This window comes from Aotus nancymaae, unplaced genomic scaffold, assembly GCF_030222135.1.
Source record: "Aotus nancymaae isolate 86718 unplaced genomic scaffold, 86718_ANA_hifiasm-v0.15.2.pri h1tg000106l, whole genome shotgun sequence".
In the NCBI taxonomy this organism is placed as follows: domain Eukaryota; kingdom Metazoa; phylum Chordata; class Mammalia; order Primates; family Aotidae; genus Aotus; species Aotus nancymaae.
Window position 1 is genome coordinate 4,925,415 of NW_026988521.1, and position 17,620 is coordinate 4,943,034.

At 45.6% G+C, this 17,620-nt stretch overlaps 1 protein-coding gene and 1 pseudogene across 16 annotated transcripts in view; one reads left to right on the plus strand and one right to left on the minus strand.

The window, feature by feature from the left end:
• PPFIA1 (PTPRF interacting protein alpha 1) overlaps nt 1-17,170 on the minus strand; it is a 119,720-nt gene extending 102,550 nt beyond the window's left edge. For 3 of the 16 annotated variants that reach the window (XM_012452992.2, XM_064370308.1, XM_012452990.2), the window contains exon 1: nt 15,466-16,144. In XM_012452992.2, the coding sequence (XP_012308415.1) occupies nt 15,466-15,900 (435 nt within the window). In that variant the 5' untranslated portion in view covers nt 15,901-16,144. Of the gene's footprint in view, nt 1-15,465; nt 16,147-16,946 lie in introns of those variants that run through there. The other 13 variants (XM_012453001.3, XM_064370310.1, XM_012452991.2 and 10 more) reach the window with 10 other exon arrangements.
• On the plus strand, nt 5,438-5,883 carry LOC135272102 (histone H2A.Z-like; annotated as a pseudogene).
• Nucleotides 17,171-17,620: the final 450 nt, after the last annotated feature.

The following is a 17,620-nucleotide window of genomic DNA, read 5'->3' on the forward strand; positions in this document are numbered from 1 at the left end:
GGGCGCAATGGCTCACTCCTGTAATCCCAGCACTTTGGGAGGCTGAGGCGGGAGGATCACCTGAGGTCAGGAGTTCAAGATCAGGCTGGGCAACATGGTGAAACACCCTGTCTCTACTAAAAGTTAGCCAGGCATGGTGGTGGGCACCTGTAATCCCTCGTTACTCGGGAGGCTAAAGCAGAATTGCTTGAACCCAGAAGGTGGAGGCTGCAGTGAGCCGAGATCGTGCCGCTGCACTACAGACTCAGCAACAGAGGAAGACTCCATCTTAAATAAATACATATATAAATAAAAACAAATAAAATGCAGCCAAATCACGTCATTCCCTCCCCTGAGGCCACGAAGCACACAAAGTACTGAGGCCCTAAGATAATTAAACAAAACGAAAACAAGCAAGTCTTTGCCTCTGTCTGATCCCATCCCAACCTACCTAGCCAACCCTAGCTTGTTCACTCTTCCCTTCCCTCCAGGCCCAGTAACCATGGCCACGGTCCCCAGCTTTGACTTAGCTAGTGCTAAGCTCTCCCTTGCTCTGGCCTTTGCTGAAGTAGCCCCACTGCTGAGAAAGCTCTCATACCTGGATCCTCTCAGTCTTATCTCTCAGCTCCAAAGCAAATCCTCTCCAAAGTCTCACCTTCCTGGACCACAGTGTGCTTGGCAGCCCACCCCACTCAACCAAGGTCATTTCTCCTTAATCATTTCATTCTCTCTGAACGTGTCACACAACCTGCACCTGCTTTGGGCATGGGTGACTGTGAAAGTCCTCTGCAGGCAGAGATGCTGTCTGTCTCTACCACTGTCTATAGGAGCCTAGAATGGCAACATTCACACAGGGCTCAACAAAACAGGAGGGAGGACTCTGTCTCCTTGCCGACGATGGAAGGTGTAGAAACAGGAAGACAGGATGGCAAATTCAGTGTGTGCAAAAGAGAGATGTAAATGGCCAAATATTATTCTGAAAGGATATATTCAATTATTTCATAAACTAAAGACAATGAAAACAAGCATGGTATTTTAAGAGGTGTTTTGCCACCGACCACTAAAAAAGCCGTCAGTAAAGCACATGGTGGGGGCACCATCTGAAGGGGCAGTCATTAGTATTTACCCTTGGGGAAGAGTCATTTAGCTAGTTTTACCTAATTCCAATTTTTCCTAATTTGTTCACTAAGTTGAGCTTAGAAAGTACCTTGTTTGCAGCATTTCACAAATTACAGTTGTGGCCACCTTTGCATCATTATTAGGTTGAAGCAAAAAAAAAAAAAGCAGTTTTTGCCATTACGAGTAATGCAAAAAGTACTTTTGCACCAACATAACAGCAATACTTGAGAAAAGCTTCTGATTCTTTACACCTAAACCTGGACACTTCTAACACTTGGGGCCAGATAATTCTTTGTTGAGGGGGCTCCACTGCGGAATGTTTTGGAGCATCCCTGCCCCTAGCTGTGACAGCCACAAATACCTCTCAACACTGCTGAACACCAGCGTCTCCTCTTTGCACCCCTCCCCCATCTCCCACCAAGCTTTACCCTGGCATCTGTCACTCAGCTCTCATCCTTGAGTCCTGCACAGTTCTGCCAGGTTTTTCTTTTCTACTGCCCGCCACCCTTGTATTCCAGCATCCTAGTTTGGGCTGTAACACTTCACGCCTACACTGCAGGAATCACCTCCTTAACAGGCTGTCTGGCAACCTCCCATCTTCCCAATCCATCCAGCACACCTTCGACTGCAACCAGCTGAAGCTCACCCATCTCACTGACAATAAGCACACCTGACACAAGCAGACTTCTTTTTCACTAAGTTTTTATTTGATTTGAAAACCTCATTTCTTAGAGTGTTCTGAGTTTTGTACCCGCTACCTCAGAGATTAGCAGACTAGGAGAGAGAGTGCTAAAATTTGGGACCTCACCTGCAATTAAAGGTCAACAGTCCCTTTTCCAGGTTTCATACATTAGTGTCCTTCAGGTGAGAGGACTTCTAAAAATCTCATTTGTGCTTTCAAAAAGACTGTAAAAATCACTGCACTCAAGTTTAAAACAAAATCTGCATTTGAAAATGCAGCTGAAACTTTAAAGTGAAATTAAGCAATATTTGTTTAAATTTTTTTTTTTTTTTTTGAGATGGAGTTTTGCTCTTGTTACCCAGGCTGGAGTGCAATGGCGCGATCTCGGCTCACCGCAACCTCCGCCTCCTGGGTTCAGGCAATTCTCCTGCCTCAGCCTCCTGAGTAGCTGGGATTACAGGCACGCGCCACCATGCCCAGCTAATTTTTTGTATTTTTAGTAGAGACGGGGTTTCACCATGTTGACTGGGATGGTCTCGATCTCTTGACCTCGTGATCCACCCACCTTGGCCTCCCAAAGTGCTGGGATTACAGGCGTGAGCCACCGCGCCCGGCCCTTGTTTAAAATTTTTTTTAAAAAAAGCACTCTGTTGGGCACAATGGCTCATGCCTATAATCCCAGCACTTTGGGAGGCCAAGGTGGGTGGATCACCTCAGGTCAGAAGTTCGAGATCAGCCTTACCAATATGGTGAAACCTGTCTCTATGAAAATACAAAAATAAGTGTGGCGTGGTGGTGTGTGCCTATAGTCCCAGCTACTCAGAAGGCTGAGGCAGGAGAATCACTTGAACCTGGGAGGCAGAGGTTGCAGTGAGCTGAGATTGTATCACTGCACTCCAGTCTGGGCGACAAGAGCCAACTTTCTTAAAAAAAAAAAAAAGCACTCAAAAAGTAAACACACACATGATCAGTTCATAGAATAAACACTAGATAGGTGGGCACTGTGGCTCACGCCTATAGTCGTAGCTACTCAGGAAGCTGAGGCAGAAGGATTGCTTGAGCCTGGGAGTTTGTGACCAGCTTGGGCAACACAGCAAGACCCCATCTCAAAAATAAGACTAAACACCATGCACATAACCTCTCCCACCTCCCTAGCCTTCGTCTTTGCCACTGCCAGATATGTCATCACAAACCCTCCCTTGGGCTGGCACAGGGCAAGGGGAAGAGGAGAGACTAGCGCAGGGTGGAACCGCCCACACAGTGGCCAAGACAGGAACTGGTGGCCAAGGGCTGTGTCTCCCACTGTGCGGGCCACTTGCCCTACTGTCTTTAAGCGGTTAAGTGACTGGACAGGGGCAAATGAGGAATTCTGATTAGAAACTGGACAATGTCATGAGAAGCGGAATGGAAAGAAAAGAAAGCAACTGGACAATGTAGACTAAGCAAGGTTAGCGGGTTCTGCCTGCTCCCTATCAGGAATGATAACCAATGTCTACGGCCTGTGTGTGTGCTGCAGACGGAGAGAGCATGCCCGCCCTGGCTCCACTTTCAGTTATACGCATGGTGGCCTGGAGCATGGCATCCCACCAAGAACTAGAAAAGGTGAGTATGACTTTAAAGTCTGTTTGCAGGCCTCAAAGAGATGCCAAGGCAGCTACAACTCCGAAGGGACCAGCATTCCAAACACAAGGGAAGCCCACTGACATGAGCCCAGTACTCGGAGCCCTCACTCCCTCTCTCCAGGCATTTGACACTTCAGAAGGATTTGGGGGCAGTGCACCAATAAACTAAGAAGAAAACTCAGCAGAAAGTAATGGTTTAAGAGCTCTAGAAAGCCCCAAGGGGCTCGGAAGACAAAAAGAAGTACAAGCCTGACAGTCAGCCAGTACTTAAGGTGCCAAGATCCCAGAGAAAAGGGAGGCACAGGAAATGAGCCCAACACTCTGCAAACCTGGCCAAGAAGCTGGGCTTTCAGTAGTCTCATGGTGTTAGGGAGACAGAACTTGGGCTCCATGACATGCCAAGAAAGAGGGGCCTGGGAAACACTCCAGGGCTTCAGATGGAACCCCCAGATGGTTACACTGGGAGCAGGGGGTTGGAGGAAGGCAGCTTCAACTGAGGCTTACTGAATTCCAGCCTCTGGTCACCCAGGCCCTGACGGGGCTGAAATCATCTGTCTCTGCTCTGGGCATGTGTTAGATGACAGAGGGAAACTTTCTGAAAGAAAACAGCATCACTCAGTGCTCCTAGTTTTTCATACATAATGTCTGACTCAATTAAAAACAAAAACGGGCATATCAACAAATGAACCAAGAGAAAAACAAAAAACAGAAACAGATTCGGAGGTGACCCATATAATAGAGTTATCAGATGCAAATGTCAATTGCTCAAAAATACACTTGACAAAAGGAAAACGTTTCACTAGGGAACTAGAATAGTAAAAGGAATTAAGCGGATTCTAGGACTGAAAATTATAACTGAGATTAAGAACTTAATTTATGGGCTAAACAGCAGGTTGGACACAAATGAAGAGAGGATGAGTGAGGTGGAAGATGGGTCAGTAAAAAAAAAAATCTAGACATTAGATTTTGGGCACAGTAGCTCACGCCTGTAATCCCATTTTGAAATATCGAGGTGGGAGCGCCGCTTGAGGTCAGGAGTTTAAGACCAGTCTGGGCAAAATAGCAAGACCCTGCCTCTACAAAAAATTTAAAAGTTAGTTGGGCATAGTGGCACATGCCTGTAGTCCCAGCTACTCAGAAGGCTGAGGCAGAAGGATTGCTTGAGCCCTGGAGTTTGAGGTTGCAGAAGGATTGCTTGAGCCCTGGAGTTTGAGGTTGCAGTGAACAGTGATCATGTGTGCCACTGCACTCCAGCCTCAGCAACAACAGAGTGCCTGTCTTTTTTTTTTTTTTTGAGATGGAGTTTTGCTCTTGTCGCCCAGGCTGGAGTGCAATGGCACAATCTCGGCATGCAACCTCTGCCTCCCGGGTTCAAGCAAGTCTCCTGCCTCGGCCTCCCAAGTAGCTAGGATTATAGGTGTGTGCCACCACACCTGGCTAATTTTTGTATTTTTAGTAGAGATGGAATAGGGTTTCTCCAAGTTGGCCAGGCTGGTCTCAAACTCCTGACCTCAGATGATCCACCCACCTCGGCCTCTCAAAATGCTGATATTACAGGCATGAGCCACTGTGCCTGGCCACCTGTCTCTTAAATATACGTATGGCCCAGGCATGCTGGCTCATGCCCATAATCTCAACACTTTAGGAGACTGAGGTGAGTGGACTGCTTAAGCCCAAGAGTTCGAGATTGGTCTGAGCAACACAGCAAAACCCCATCTCCACTGAAAATACAGAGGTGTGGTGTCTCAAAAAAAAAGCCTAATGTATACACAAATGGAGGCCCTCAGAGTAAAGATGAGTGGAAAACAGGAATATTTATAGAGAGAAGACACAAAATTTCCAAAACTGATTAGGAACCAGGCCACCAATACAACAAATAGCAAGTTTTGCTAATGCCTAAGGCAAAGAAAATGTTAAAAGCCACTATCAGCAGCTTCAAATCCCAGTGCAAGGAATGAGTAGCTGGTGGGATCTTGCTGTGTCTCTGATTAGTCCTTCCTCTGCCTTGCCTGTTTGAGCTTCAGCAGAATTGAAAATGGCTGGCAGTAAGGCTGGGAAGGACTCCAGAAAGGCCAACAAAGGCAGCTTCCCATTCACAGAGAGCCAATTTGCAGTTCCTGGTGGGCCATATTCACTGACACCTGAAATCTAGGACAATCCGTCCTGGGCATGTGGGTGTAAGTGCTGCTGTGAACTGCAGAGCCATCCTGGAGTACCTCACCACAGAGGTACCTGAACTGGCAGGAAATGTACCAAAAGACTTCACAGTAAAGCATATTATCCCTTATCACTTGCAACTTGCTACTCAGAAAGATAAAGAATTGGACTCTCATCAAGTCTACAACTGCTGGTAAAGGTGTCATTCCACACGTCCACAAATCTCTAATTGGGAAGAAAGGACAACAGCAGACTCTAAAGGATGCCTGGATTCCTAATTATCTCAGGACCACAAATACTCTAACAGCTGTCCAGTGTTGCTGATTCCAGTGAACTATACCTCTGTGAAAAAACATAATTCTGCCTTTCTGTAATTCTATTTGAGCATGTTTAAAGTTTTTGCCCAGGTTGGTCTCAAAACTCCTCGGCTCAAGCGATCCTTGTGCCTGGGCGTCCCAAAGTGCTGTGATCACTGGCGTGAACTACCACACCCAGCTAGATAAGATTTTTTAAATCTACCATTCTTTATTATGGATATTGTAGCTTAAGGGTTTTTAACTAGGCTTTTCAACCAACCAAATTTCTACATTCAAGTCTTAACCATATTTGTTACTGCGGCTTCAAAGAAGCTATTGATTCTGAAGTAGTGGGTTTTGATTGAGTTGACCGTTTTAAAAAACTGTTCAGATTTTCATTGTGATGGAGAGTTATAGCAACAAACATTTGGTTTTGCACAGACGTTATTTCCACTCTGGTGGATAAACTCAATAACAGTCATATCCTCTCCAAAAAATAAAAAAAGCAACCAGAGGGGAAAAAAAAGTAAAGAATTACTTCAAATGGGACAACAATAACACCAAAAGTTAACTTGTCAAGAAAAAGGAAGCATGCTAAAAAAACCATGAATTCACTGCTACAAAACGGTGCAAGGAAAGGACCACGAACCTACAATTCTACAGCCAGCAAAATCATTCTTCAAAAGTGAAGGCAAGTCAGGCATGGTGGCTCACACCTGTAATCCCAGCACTTTGGGAGGCTGAGGCGGGCAGATCACAAGGCCAGGAGTTCGAGACCAGCTGGGGCAATACAGCAAGATGCTGTCTCTATTTTAAAAAATAAATTAAACTGAAATATACAAAACAATGACACAAAAGGTAGGAGGGAGTTAAATCCAGTTCAGGTATTTAAGGAAACAGCAGTGTGTAGGAAGTAGTAAAAGTAATAAATCAGGCTTAAATTTTAATGTATACTATATCTGTTCATGTGGCTACTAGAATCTGAATTACATGATTAACACAATTGATATAACTGATATACATAGAACACTACATTCCTATCGATATATATTACTTTCAAGTGCCTGGGAAACATTTAACAAAACAGAGTATATGCTGGGCTATTAGAAAAGCTCAACACATTTCAAAGGATTTAAATAATGCAGAATATATTTAGGGATCTTAATAGAATTAAACTAGAAATCAATAAAAAGATACCTAGAAAATCCCCCACAAACACTGGGAAGTTGAGAAATACACTTTTAAAAATGGTATGAATAACAAAACATACCACAGTGAAAATTACAACATATTTTTATATAAAAGACAATGAAAATCTGACATATCAAAACTTGTGACATGCAGCTAAACATGTGCTTAGAGAGGAATGTACAGGCTTAAATACATATATTAGAAAGAAAAAAAGTTAACACAAGCATCTACTCAAGAAACTAGAAAAGGCCAGGTGCAATGGCTCACATCTGTAATCCCAACACTTTGGGAGGCAGAGGTGGGTGGATCACTTAAGGCCAGGAGTTTGAGACCAACCTGGCCAACACAGAAAAACCTCATCTCTACTAAAAATACAAAACTTAGCTGGGCATGGTGGTGCGTGCCTGTAATTCCAGCTACTCAGGAGGATCACTTGAACCCAGAAGGCTGAGGGTGCAGTGAGCTGAGATCACACCACTGCACTCCAGCCTGGGGACATAGTGAGACTGTCTCAAAAAAAAAAAAAACTAGAAAAACATTGCAAACAAGTGGCCAGGCAAGGTAGCTCACGCCTGTAATCCCAGCACTTTGGGAGGCCGAGGCGGGCAGATCACCTGAGGTCGGAAGTTCAAGACCAGCCTGACCAACATGGAGAAACCCCGTCTATAATAAATAAATAAATAAAGCAAACTAAGATAACAGTATGTTATGCAGAAAAATAAAAATAAAGAAAAGAAAAAGAAAAATATAGTAAACAAATAACAAAGTTAAAAAAAAGTAGAAATTAATGAAATAGAAAACAAATATTAAGAAGAAAAAAAAGTAAAGCCGAAAGTTGGTTCTTTGAAAGAACTTGCAAAATTGACAAACCCCCAGGAAGACTGATTAAGAGACAATATATGAATCACCAATATCAAGAATTATTAAAAGGGACATCACTGCAGATCTTGCAGATAAGGATTATAAACCACTTTAAACTTACAAATTGGAAAGTGTGGGTGGACTCAACAAATCTCTAGGGGGTTAAAATGCTTCATCTAAATAGACACATGAAGAAATATTCAAAATCCTATCTCTACCTGCAAAATTAATTCTAAAATTTTCCCTTCTCACAAGGAAAATCCTACATCAGCTGGTTTTGCCAAAGAATTCAAACATTTAAGGACGAAAACACAAATTTCACAGAAATTCTTCTAGAGAGTAGAAAAAGAAAGAATACATTCTACCTTGTTTTACAAAACCAGCATAACCTTTACACCAAATCCCAACAAGAGCAACAAAAGAAAGTAAAATTACAAGTCAGTCTTTCTCATGAATATAAATGCAATAATCCTAAACAAAATATTACCAAATATAACCAAGCAAAAGGAGACTACATCAAGATCAGGTTGGGATTATTCTGTAATTGTAAGTTTTTTAAAAAGGGGGGTGCACTTTCTCAGGAGCTCTTGAGACTGTTTCCTCAGGCTACAAACAATAAACAATAAAAAAATAAAAGCAAGGCGCAGTGGCATGCATCTATAATTTTAGCTACTTGACAGGCTGAGGTGGGAAGATCAGTTTAGCCCAGGAGTTCAAGGCTGCAGAGAGCTATGATAGCGCCACTGCATTCCAGCCTAGGTAATAAAGCATGACCCCTTCTCAAAAATAAACAAACAAATAAAAACAGTTACATCCCCAAATAACAGAAAAATCACAACTGTCTCAAAAGATGTAGAAAACCCATGTTAAGGAATTTAATACCTGCTCATGGCTTTTAAAAGACTCTTAGCAAACTAAGAAGAGGAGAATTTTTTCATTTTGATAAAGAGTATCTACAGTACAGGTGTGGTGGTTCACAAAGGTAATCCTAGCACTTTGGGAGACCAAGGTAAGAGGAATGCTTGAGACCAGGAGTTCGAGATTAACCTGGGCAACCAAGTGAGAACCTTTTCCTTTTTTTGAGACAGGGTCTCACTGTAGCCCAGGCTGGAGCGTGGTGGTACAATTACCACTCACTGCAGCCTCAACCTGCTGGGCTCAGGTGATACTCCCACCTCAATCTCTTGAGTAGCTAGGACTTCAGGCACCTGTCACAATGTTTTGTAGAGACAGGGTTTCACCACATTGCCCAGGGCAGTCCTGAACACCCAGGCTCAACTGATCCTCCCACCTTTGCCTCCCTAAGTGCTGGGATTAGAAGCATGAGCCACCATGCCTAGCCATGAAGTCAGTTCCCTCTCTGCATACTAGTAATAAATAATGACATAACCTAGGTTTTTTATTTATTTATTTTTTATTTTTTTAAGATGTGGTTTCACCATCTTGGCCAGGCTGGTCTTGAACTCCTGACCTCATGATCCACCCACCTTGGCCTCCCAAAGTGCTGGGATTACAGGCGTGAACCACCACGCCCAGCCATAACCTAGTTTTTTAAGGAAGTAATTTTTTTTTTTTTGAGACAGAGTTGCACTCTATCACCTGGGCTGGAGTGCAATGGAATGATCTTGGCTCACTGCAACCTCTGCCTCCCAGATTCAAGCAATTCTCCTGCCCTCCTGCCTCAGCCTCCTGAGGTAGGATTACAGATGCCCACCACTACACCCAGCTAATTTTTTGTATTTTTAGTAGAGATGGAGTTTCATCATGTTGGACAGGCTAATCTCAAATTCCTGACTTCGTGATCCACCTGCCTCGGCCTCCCAAAGTGCTGGGATTACAGGCTTCAGCCACCACGCCCAGCCTTAAAGATATAATTTACAATGGCATTAAAAATATCAAATATGTGTGAATAAACCTAATTAAAGATGTGGTCGCGCATGGTGGTTCATGCCTGTAATCCCAGCACTTTGTTTCCCCAATTTCTTGGGAAATTTGTGAGCCTTCCAAGATTTCCCCTTCTCCCCTGTTAGCCAGGACATTGGAGTTACATTGTTGAGGAGTTTGCATCACTTATTTTCTTTCTTTTTTTTCAAGACAGAGCCTCACACTGTTGTCCAGGCTGGAGTGCAGAGGCATGATCTCAGCTCACTGCAACCTCCACTTCCCAGGTTCAAGCGATTCTCCTGCCTCCAACTTTCTGAGTAGCTGAGATTACAGGTGCTCACCACCATGCCCAGCTAATTTTTTTTTTTTTTTTTTTTTTTTGCGTATTTTTAGTAGAAATGGGTTTTGCCATATTGGCCAGGCTGGTCTTGAACTCCTGATCTCAAGTGATCTGCCCGCCTCAGCCTTCCAAAGTGCTCGGATTACAGGTATAAGCCACCTTGCCCAGCCTCTAGCACTTTGGGAGGCCAGGGCAGGCAAATCGCTTGAGTTTAGGAGTTCAAGACCAGATTGGGCAACATGATGTCTCTATCAAAAAATACCAAAAAAATTAGTCAGATGTGGTGATGCACACCTGTAGTCCCAGCTAGTCAGTAGGCTGAGGCAGGAGGATCACCTAAACCCAGGAGATGGAGGTTGCAGTGAGCTGAGATCACGCCACTGCACTTCAGCCTGGGCAACAGTGAGACCCTGCCTTAAAAAAAAAAAAAAAAAAAAAAGATGTATAAGACCTACATACAGGCCAAGCACAGTGGCTCATGCCTGGAATCCCAGCACTTTGGGAGGCTGAGGCAGGTTGATCATCTGAGGTCAGAAGTTCAAGACCAGCCTGACCAACATGGTGAAAACATCATCTCCACTAAAAATACAAAATTAGCTAGGCTGGGGGAGGGAGCACCTCGAATCCCAGGTATTCGAGAGGCTGAGGCAGGAGAATCGCCTGAACCCGGGAGGTGGAGGTTGCAGTGAGCCAAGATCATGCCACTGCACTCCAGCCTGGGTGACAAAGCAGGACTCCATCTCAAAAAAAAAAAAAGGAAAAAAAAGACCTACAAACAGAAAGCTATAAAATATTAAGACAAATTAAAGATCTAAATTTAAAAAGATGGCTATTTTGTGTCAATGGATTAGAAGATCAATATTAAAAAGGTATCATTTCTCCCACACTAGCCTATAGACTAAATCCAATCCCAATTAAAATCCCTGTTGTACATTTTTGTAGGAAACACTGCCAAGTGGATTCTAAAAATATATGAAAATGCAAAAGGCCAAGTTTAGCTAAGGAGATCTTAAAGAATAAAGGTAGAGCATTTAAATTACCAGATCTCAAGATGAACTATACCTACGGTAACTTAGACATTGTGCTATTTGTGCAAAGATGACAAAAAGATCAATGGAGCAGAAGAACAGACCCTACAGTCACTGATATAAGATGACCGAGATGACACTGCATGTAGTACACTGGGGGAAGAATGATCTTTTTAAGAAATTATGCAGGGTCAACTAGATATCCACTTTAAAAAAAAAAAGAGAGAGAGAGAAACTTTTGACCCCATTGCATACCATAAACAAAGTTAATTTCAGATAGAAGATAAAACAATAAAGTTTTCAGGAGACAATGTAGGTTATCTTAATGAACTTGACCTAGCCGATTTCTTAAATAGGACACAAAGGGCATTAAACATTACTGAAAAGATTGATCAACTGGGCTACATTAAATATTGAAAACTTCTGTGCATCAAAAGATACCACTGAGAGCATGAAAAGGCAACACAAGAGTCTAAAAACAATCTGTCACGCACATATGTACTCAGAATATATAAAAACTCCTGCAAATCAGTAAGAAACAAAACAGACAACCCAACCAACAAATGGCCGAAAAATAACCCTTTCACAAAAGGCATCCTGGTGGCCAGCGAACCCTGACAGAGATGTTTTACCTCTGCATGCTCCTGACCATCGGGGAGCAGCAAAGTCAGAGCATACTGAGCCACCTACCACTCAATAGCCACCACAACAGCTAAAATTAAAAGACTCGACAATACCAAGTGCTGAACAGCATATGAACAGCTGACTTCTCATGCATTGCTGGGGTAATACAAACTGTCACAACCAACACTTTTGGCATTATCTCCTGAGGCTGAGCAAATGCACACACCATCATTTCTGCATCCCACACCTTTCTAGAAACCCAACGTAAGTTTATACATATCCTCCAGCCTAGGCAACATGGTAAAACCCCACCTCTACAAAAAATACAAAAATCAGCAGAGGGTGGTGGTGCGTGCCTGTATTCCCAGTTACTTGGGGGGCTGAAGCAGGAGAATCACTTGAACCCAGGAGGTTGAGGCTACAGTGAGCCAAGAGATCATGCCACTGCACTCCAACAGGGGCAACAAAGTGAGACTCTATCTCAAAAAAAAAAAAAAAAGAAGTTTACACATATGTGCACTGGAAAAAACAAATATTAGGGGAGCATTTGTAAAAACTGGAAACAATCCCAAATGTTTGTGAGCAATAGGAAGGATACATTCTGGTCTATTTGTGCACTGGATTACCAGAGAGCAGGTGAGAATGAGCACAACTGTATGAGAATACAACTAAATCTTTGGCCGGGCGCGGTGGCTCACACCTGTAATCCCGGCACTTAGGGAGGCCGAGGTGGGTGGATCATGAGGTCAGGAGTTCAAGACCAGCCTGACCAAGATGTTGAAACCCGTCTCTACTAAAAATACAAAAATTAGCCAGGTGTTGTGGTGCATGCCTATAATCCCAGATACTCAGGAGGCTGAGGCAGGAGAATTGCTTGAACCCGGGAAGCAGTGGTTGCGGTGAGCCAAGACTGGGCCATTGCACTCCAGCCTGGGCGACAGAGCAGGATTTTGTCTTAAAAAAAAAAAAAAAAAAAGGGAGGCCGGGCGCGGTGGCTCACGCCTATAATCTCAGCACTTTGGGAGGCCAAGGCGGGTGGATCACGAGGTCAAGAGATCAAGACCATCCTGGTCAACATGGTGAAACCCTGACTCTACTAAAAATACAAAAAATTAGCTGGGCATGGTGGCGCGTGCCTGTAATCCCAGCTACTCAGAAGGCTGAGGCAGGAGAATTGCCTGAACCCAGGAGGCGGAGGTTGCGGTGAGCTGAGATCGCGCCATTGCACTTCAGCCTGGGTAACAAGAGCGAAACTCTGTCTCAAAAAAAAAAAGAGAGGCCGGGCACGGTGGCTCAAGCCTGTAATCCCAGCACTTTGGGAGGCCGAGGCGGGTGGATCACGAGGTCAAGAGATCGAGACCATCCTGGTCAACATGGTGAAACCCCGTCTCTACTAATACAAAAAATTAGCTGGGCATGGTGGCGCGTGCCTGTAATCCCAGCTACTCAGGAGGCTGAGGCAGGAGAATTGCCCGAACCCAGGAGGCGGAGGTTGCGGTGAGCCGAGATCGCGCCATTGCACTCCAGCCTGGGTAACAAGAGCGAAACTCCGTCTCAAAAAAAAAAAAAGAGAGAGAATATAGCTGAATCTCACAAACATGATGCTGATGACAGAATGAATAAACAAAACATATATATTATTTTACTTCACTTAAAGCCAAGAACAGGCAAAAGTAATCAATGGTGGAAGGTCAAGACCTTGGTTAGCTTTGGAGGGCAATTACTGGGAATAGTTAGGAGGGTACTTCTAGGAAGCCTGGTCATGTTCCATTTCTTGATCTGGGTGGTGGTTACGCAAGTGTGTTAACTCTGTGAAAAGTCCGCTGAGATGTATACTCATGATCTATGAACTTTTCTGCTGTATGCTATAGTTACACGTATTTTTAAGTACACTCTGACTTGCCTCCACAATGTGCCAGGAGCACAAATGCACTTACTGGACTCGTTATCTGGTCACACCACCGGCTGCTAAAGATGAACCAGATCTCAGGAAAGGGAAGGGTCCAAAACAAGTTTACTTAACAGTTTCCACTTTTGAAAGGGTGGAATCAGGTGCTCAGGTGGTGACCCCGCTGGCATCATCGTATTATCCGCAGAACTAGGCACATTCAGGTTACTACACTGAGCAACCATGTCACCAGTGTGTGACAACCTCCGCAGCCTGAGACTAACTGTACAAAACTCCTGTCACTTCCCTGACATGTCCTGTGTGCCCATTCTTTCCCAAGCCCACCTTATTCATCACATTAGTATTTGATATACACTTCAATACATGTACCTTAAATTACAAATAAAATAAAATCCCAGTAAAACATAAATAGGCTAATTATTTTCAACTTGTAGTAATAAAATTTGACCTAAATAAATTTGGTAATCTCTAAAATTGAAATGAGAAAAATCTTAATATTTCTCTAACCCAACAAAAAGGAACATATAGTGCTAACATCAAGTTATTGTTGCTAAAAAGGAAATCCACATTTGGCTTATCAATCTTTCAGGAGAACTGACTACAGCCAAGAAATACATTAAGGCTAGTAGTTATTCATTTGTTAATCTATCACTGCAGACCATCATGCAAGTATAAACCTATGATTACATAGGTCTACCTGAATGCACCACAAAGGCACCTATGATAAGTAAAATGGCACCTAGATGGCTCTGAAACACCTAAGTAACCCACTTCTCTCCCACTATGCTCCGTGCCACTCGCCTCACACTTTTCTAGTTTTTATACTTCCTCCGTTTACCTACCACTAAATAAATCCTCATTCAACTCCATGAGCAAAGTCTTTCAAACACTGGTCCAAATGTAATATACTCAGAGAAACAATTTCCGTTGTTCTAAGCTTTAAAAACCTTTTTTTTAATTTTTTTTTGAGACAGTGAGACAGGGTCTAGCTCTGTCGCCCAGGCTGGAGAGCAGTGGTGCGATCTTGGCTCACTGCAACCTCCTCCTCCTGGGTTCAAGTAATTCTCATGCCTCAGCCTTGAGAGTAGCTGGGACTACAGGTGTGCACCATCATGCTCCACTAATTTTTGTATTTTTGGTTTTGCCATGTTGGCCAGGCTGGTCTTGAACTCCTGATCTCAGGTGATCCGCCTGCTTCGGTCTCCCAAAGTGCTGGGATTACAGACATGAGCCACCACATTCGGCCTAAGCTTTAAAATTCTCATCTGCCAAGGAAAAAGTTGCTAAGGATTCAATCTCCAGTCTTCTATCCCCTAAAACAAATGTGACTTACAAAAACCTAGGTGTTCTGAAAAAGGTGGGCTATCAAAATATTTTTTTCTGTGAAATCAATCCTATTTGTCCATGAAATTTCATTAGGAAATTGGAAATACATGAGAGACACAATCCATGGGAAGTACGAGTTTAGGAAGAAAAGGCTAGGACAGCAGAACAGAGGCACCACATAGAATTGCTGCTTCAGAGCCGTTTTTCAAAAACCCTGGAGAACTTCCCGAACCCAGGCAGTTCCCAAAGATAGGAATGAAAATAATGAGGTCTTTTCACAGGACTTTAGAGTACAACAGTTTGTTCTTCCTAAGAGGTTTAATCCCTAGGAACTTTGTATTTGACTTACAAACACCAGAAACCATTATTTCACAAATGGTTATAGAAAATGCTCATCTGAAACATTAACAAAACATCTATAGAGTTCCAGGTTAAAAGTACTCATACCTGCGGAAGTGCCGTGTTAAGCTGTCTCTGCAAAGAATCTCTTTCATGACCAACCTCGTGTAACTTCCCCTGGGTTAATGCCAGCGTTTCTTGAGTCTCTCTCAGTGTGTCAAGAAGACGGTCCCTTTCTTCTAGCATGGAGACCATCAACTGTTCGAAATGTGAATCCGCATCTGGCTGTGAAGGGGAGCCAGACCCGTGGCTTCCGCTTCCTCCAGGGGGGCCTTCTGCTTCGCTGATGGTCGGCATTACCTCGCACATCATCTGGAAATCAAGGCCCCAGGCTACGGTCACTAAGTGCGAATACAGGTTCCCACAATATCTGTAGCTAAAAAGATGGGCAGCCTCATTATTCTCAGAACTGTTATGCTTTGTATGTAAATAAGCTGGGAACACACACACAGGGCAAATATTAAGTGCAGAAATACACAACATGAAGACATCAACACAGACAAAAATCCAGGGAGGGGGGTCAGGATCTCAGAGGACTACCCTAACAACAACAACAAAACAAGGCAAACCCTGGGGTAGTCTGTTAGCAAAGCTGTACTTTTTCGTGGAAAACAAGTGTGCTTCTGTTACCTATTTTTTCTACTTCCCAGTGGGGGAGAGAAAGTCAAAACACATGTCACCCAATCATTTTTCAGGAAAAGCACAGAAGGAGCATGCAGCCAGCAAAACTGACAAGTACAAAATCCATCAAGCATCTTGCAGGAATGTGTGCAGTCAGCTCCCGGGAAGAACCGATGGCTCCCTGAATTCTTGGGCTGGATTTGGTGAGCACTAAAAGGAACTGAATTCGTTACACGCTGGTAGAAGTGTTTTTCAATGGCTGCAACGGTTGGTCGGTCAACCTAACTTAAGTAAGTTTACAACCGAAAAAAAAAAAATTCCACAATGGAAATATAGCAGGTCGATACAGCCGGGGGCGGCTAGGAAAGAAGGGAAAGTGAAAGGTGAGATTATGAGAGGCTATTAAGTGTCTGGAATATAAAGACGGCGGGAGGGGAAGGAGAAGTCGCTTCTGAACCTTTAGGGAAGTATTCGGGGTGCGGTGGACCCCCGAGAGGAGGATGCCCAAGACGGCGCACCTGATGGGGATGGTAAGCTCCAGCCTGCTCGCGCCCGCACTCCTTCCCCTCCTGTATCAGATCCGGCGGGAGCCCAGGACCCCGGGGGTGAGGGCCGTTGACAACGGAGCCCGCCCGGGCCGGGGTTTTCAGCGGCCGCAGGTCCCCGCCCCTCGCCCCAGCGCCAGGGTCACGGGGCGCAGGGCTCGGGTAGGGGCGTCGCGCAGTCCCCAGAGCCGTCCCTCGGGGCGCGGGGGTCCCACCGGAGCTCCCCTACCGCCTCGCCCCCGCCCGCCCCGGAGCGCACCCTTCCCCGCCAAGATATCCAATCGGCTGCGCGGCCGCCGCGGGGATCGGGACCCGCCGGGGACGCCTGGGCCCCGAGCCTGCCTCAGTGTCCCGCTCCCTTACCTTGCTCGCCGGCGGGAGCGGACGAGGAGGCTCTTCGGCGGCTTGCGGGCGGCTGCTCGCTCCGGGCGAGCTTGGGAGCCGACGAAGGCAGCCCGCGGCCGGCGTCAGCCTGCCCGCCCCACGCCGCGGCCCCGGGGCCCGCCGCCCCAGTCACTAAGGCCGGCCCGCGGCCGGACACTGGCGGAGCGGAGGAGGAGCGGGCCCGGCTGCGCGGCGCCGGCGTCAACGTGCCTGACGTCGGGCGCGTCGGCGCGAGCGTCAGCACTGCCCCGGGGGCGGGGCCCGAGGAGCACCGCGGCCCGAGTGCGCAAGTGCTGTCTCCTCAGGAGGGGACGGCCGGCAGCTCCAGGGTGCTGATTGGCTGACCGCGACGGGAGCCCCGCCCCCCCATTCCCCGCCCAGGTTGTGAGGAGGGTGTCCCCGGGATGAGCCACAGGTGGGCGCTCAGGTGCTCGCCGGGTCAGCGTCTTCCTCTGGGCGTCCCCAGTCTCCTCCCACAGCTGCAGGGACACCAGAGGCCTTTGCTGAGCGTCAGTCCGCCGCGCCTCGGGTTCTGAGCCGGACCAGTCCGGCACGTCAGGTCCCTCCCGAGCTGGAGGCTCTGGATTCGCATCTTGCAGCAGAGCGAGCCAAGGCTTCAGCCACCGCCTAGGGCCCCGACCGCGCCCTCCGCG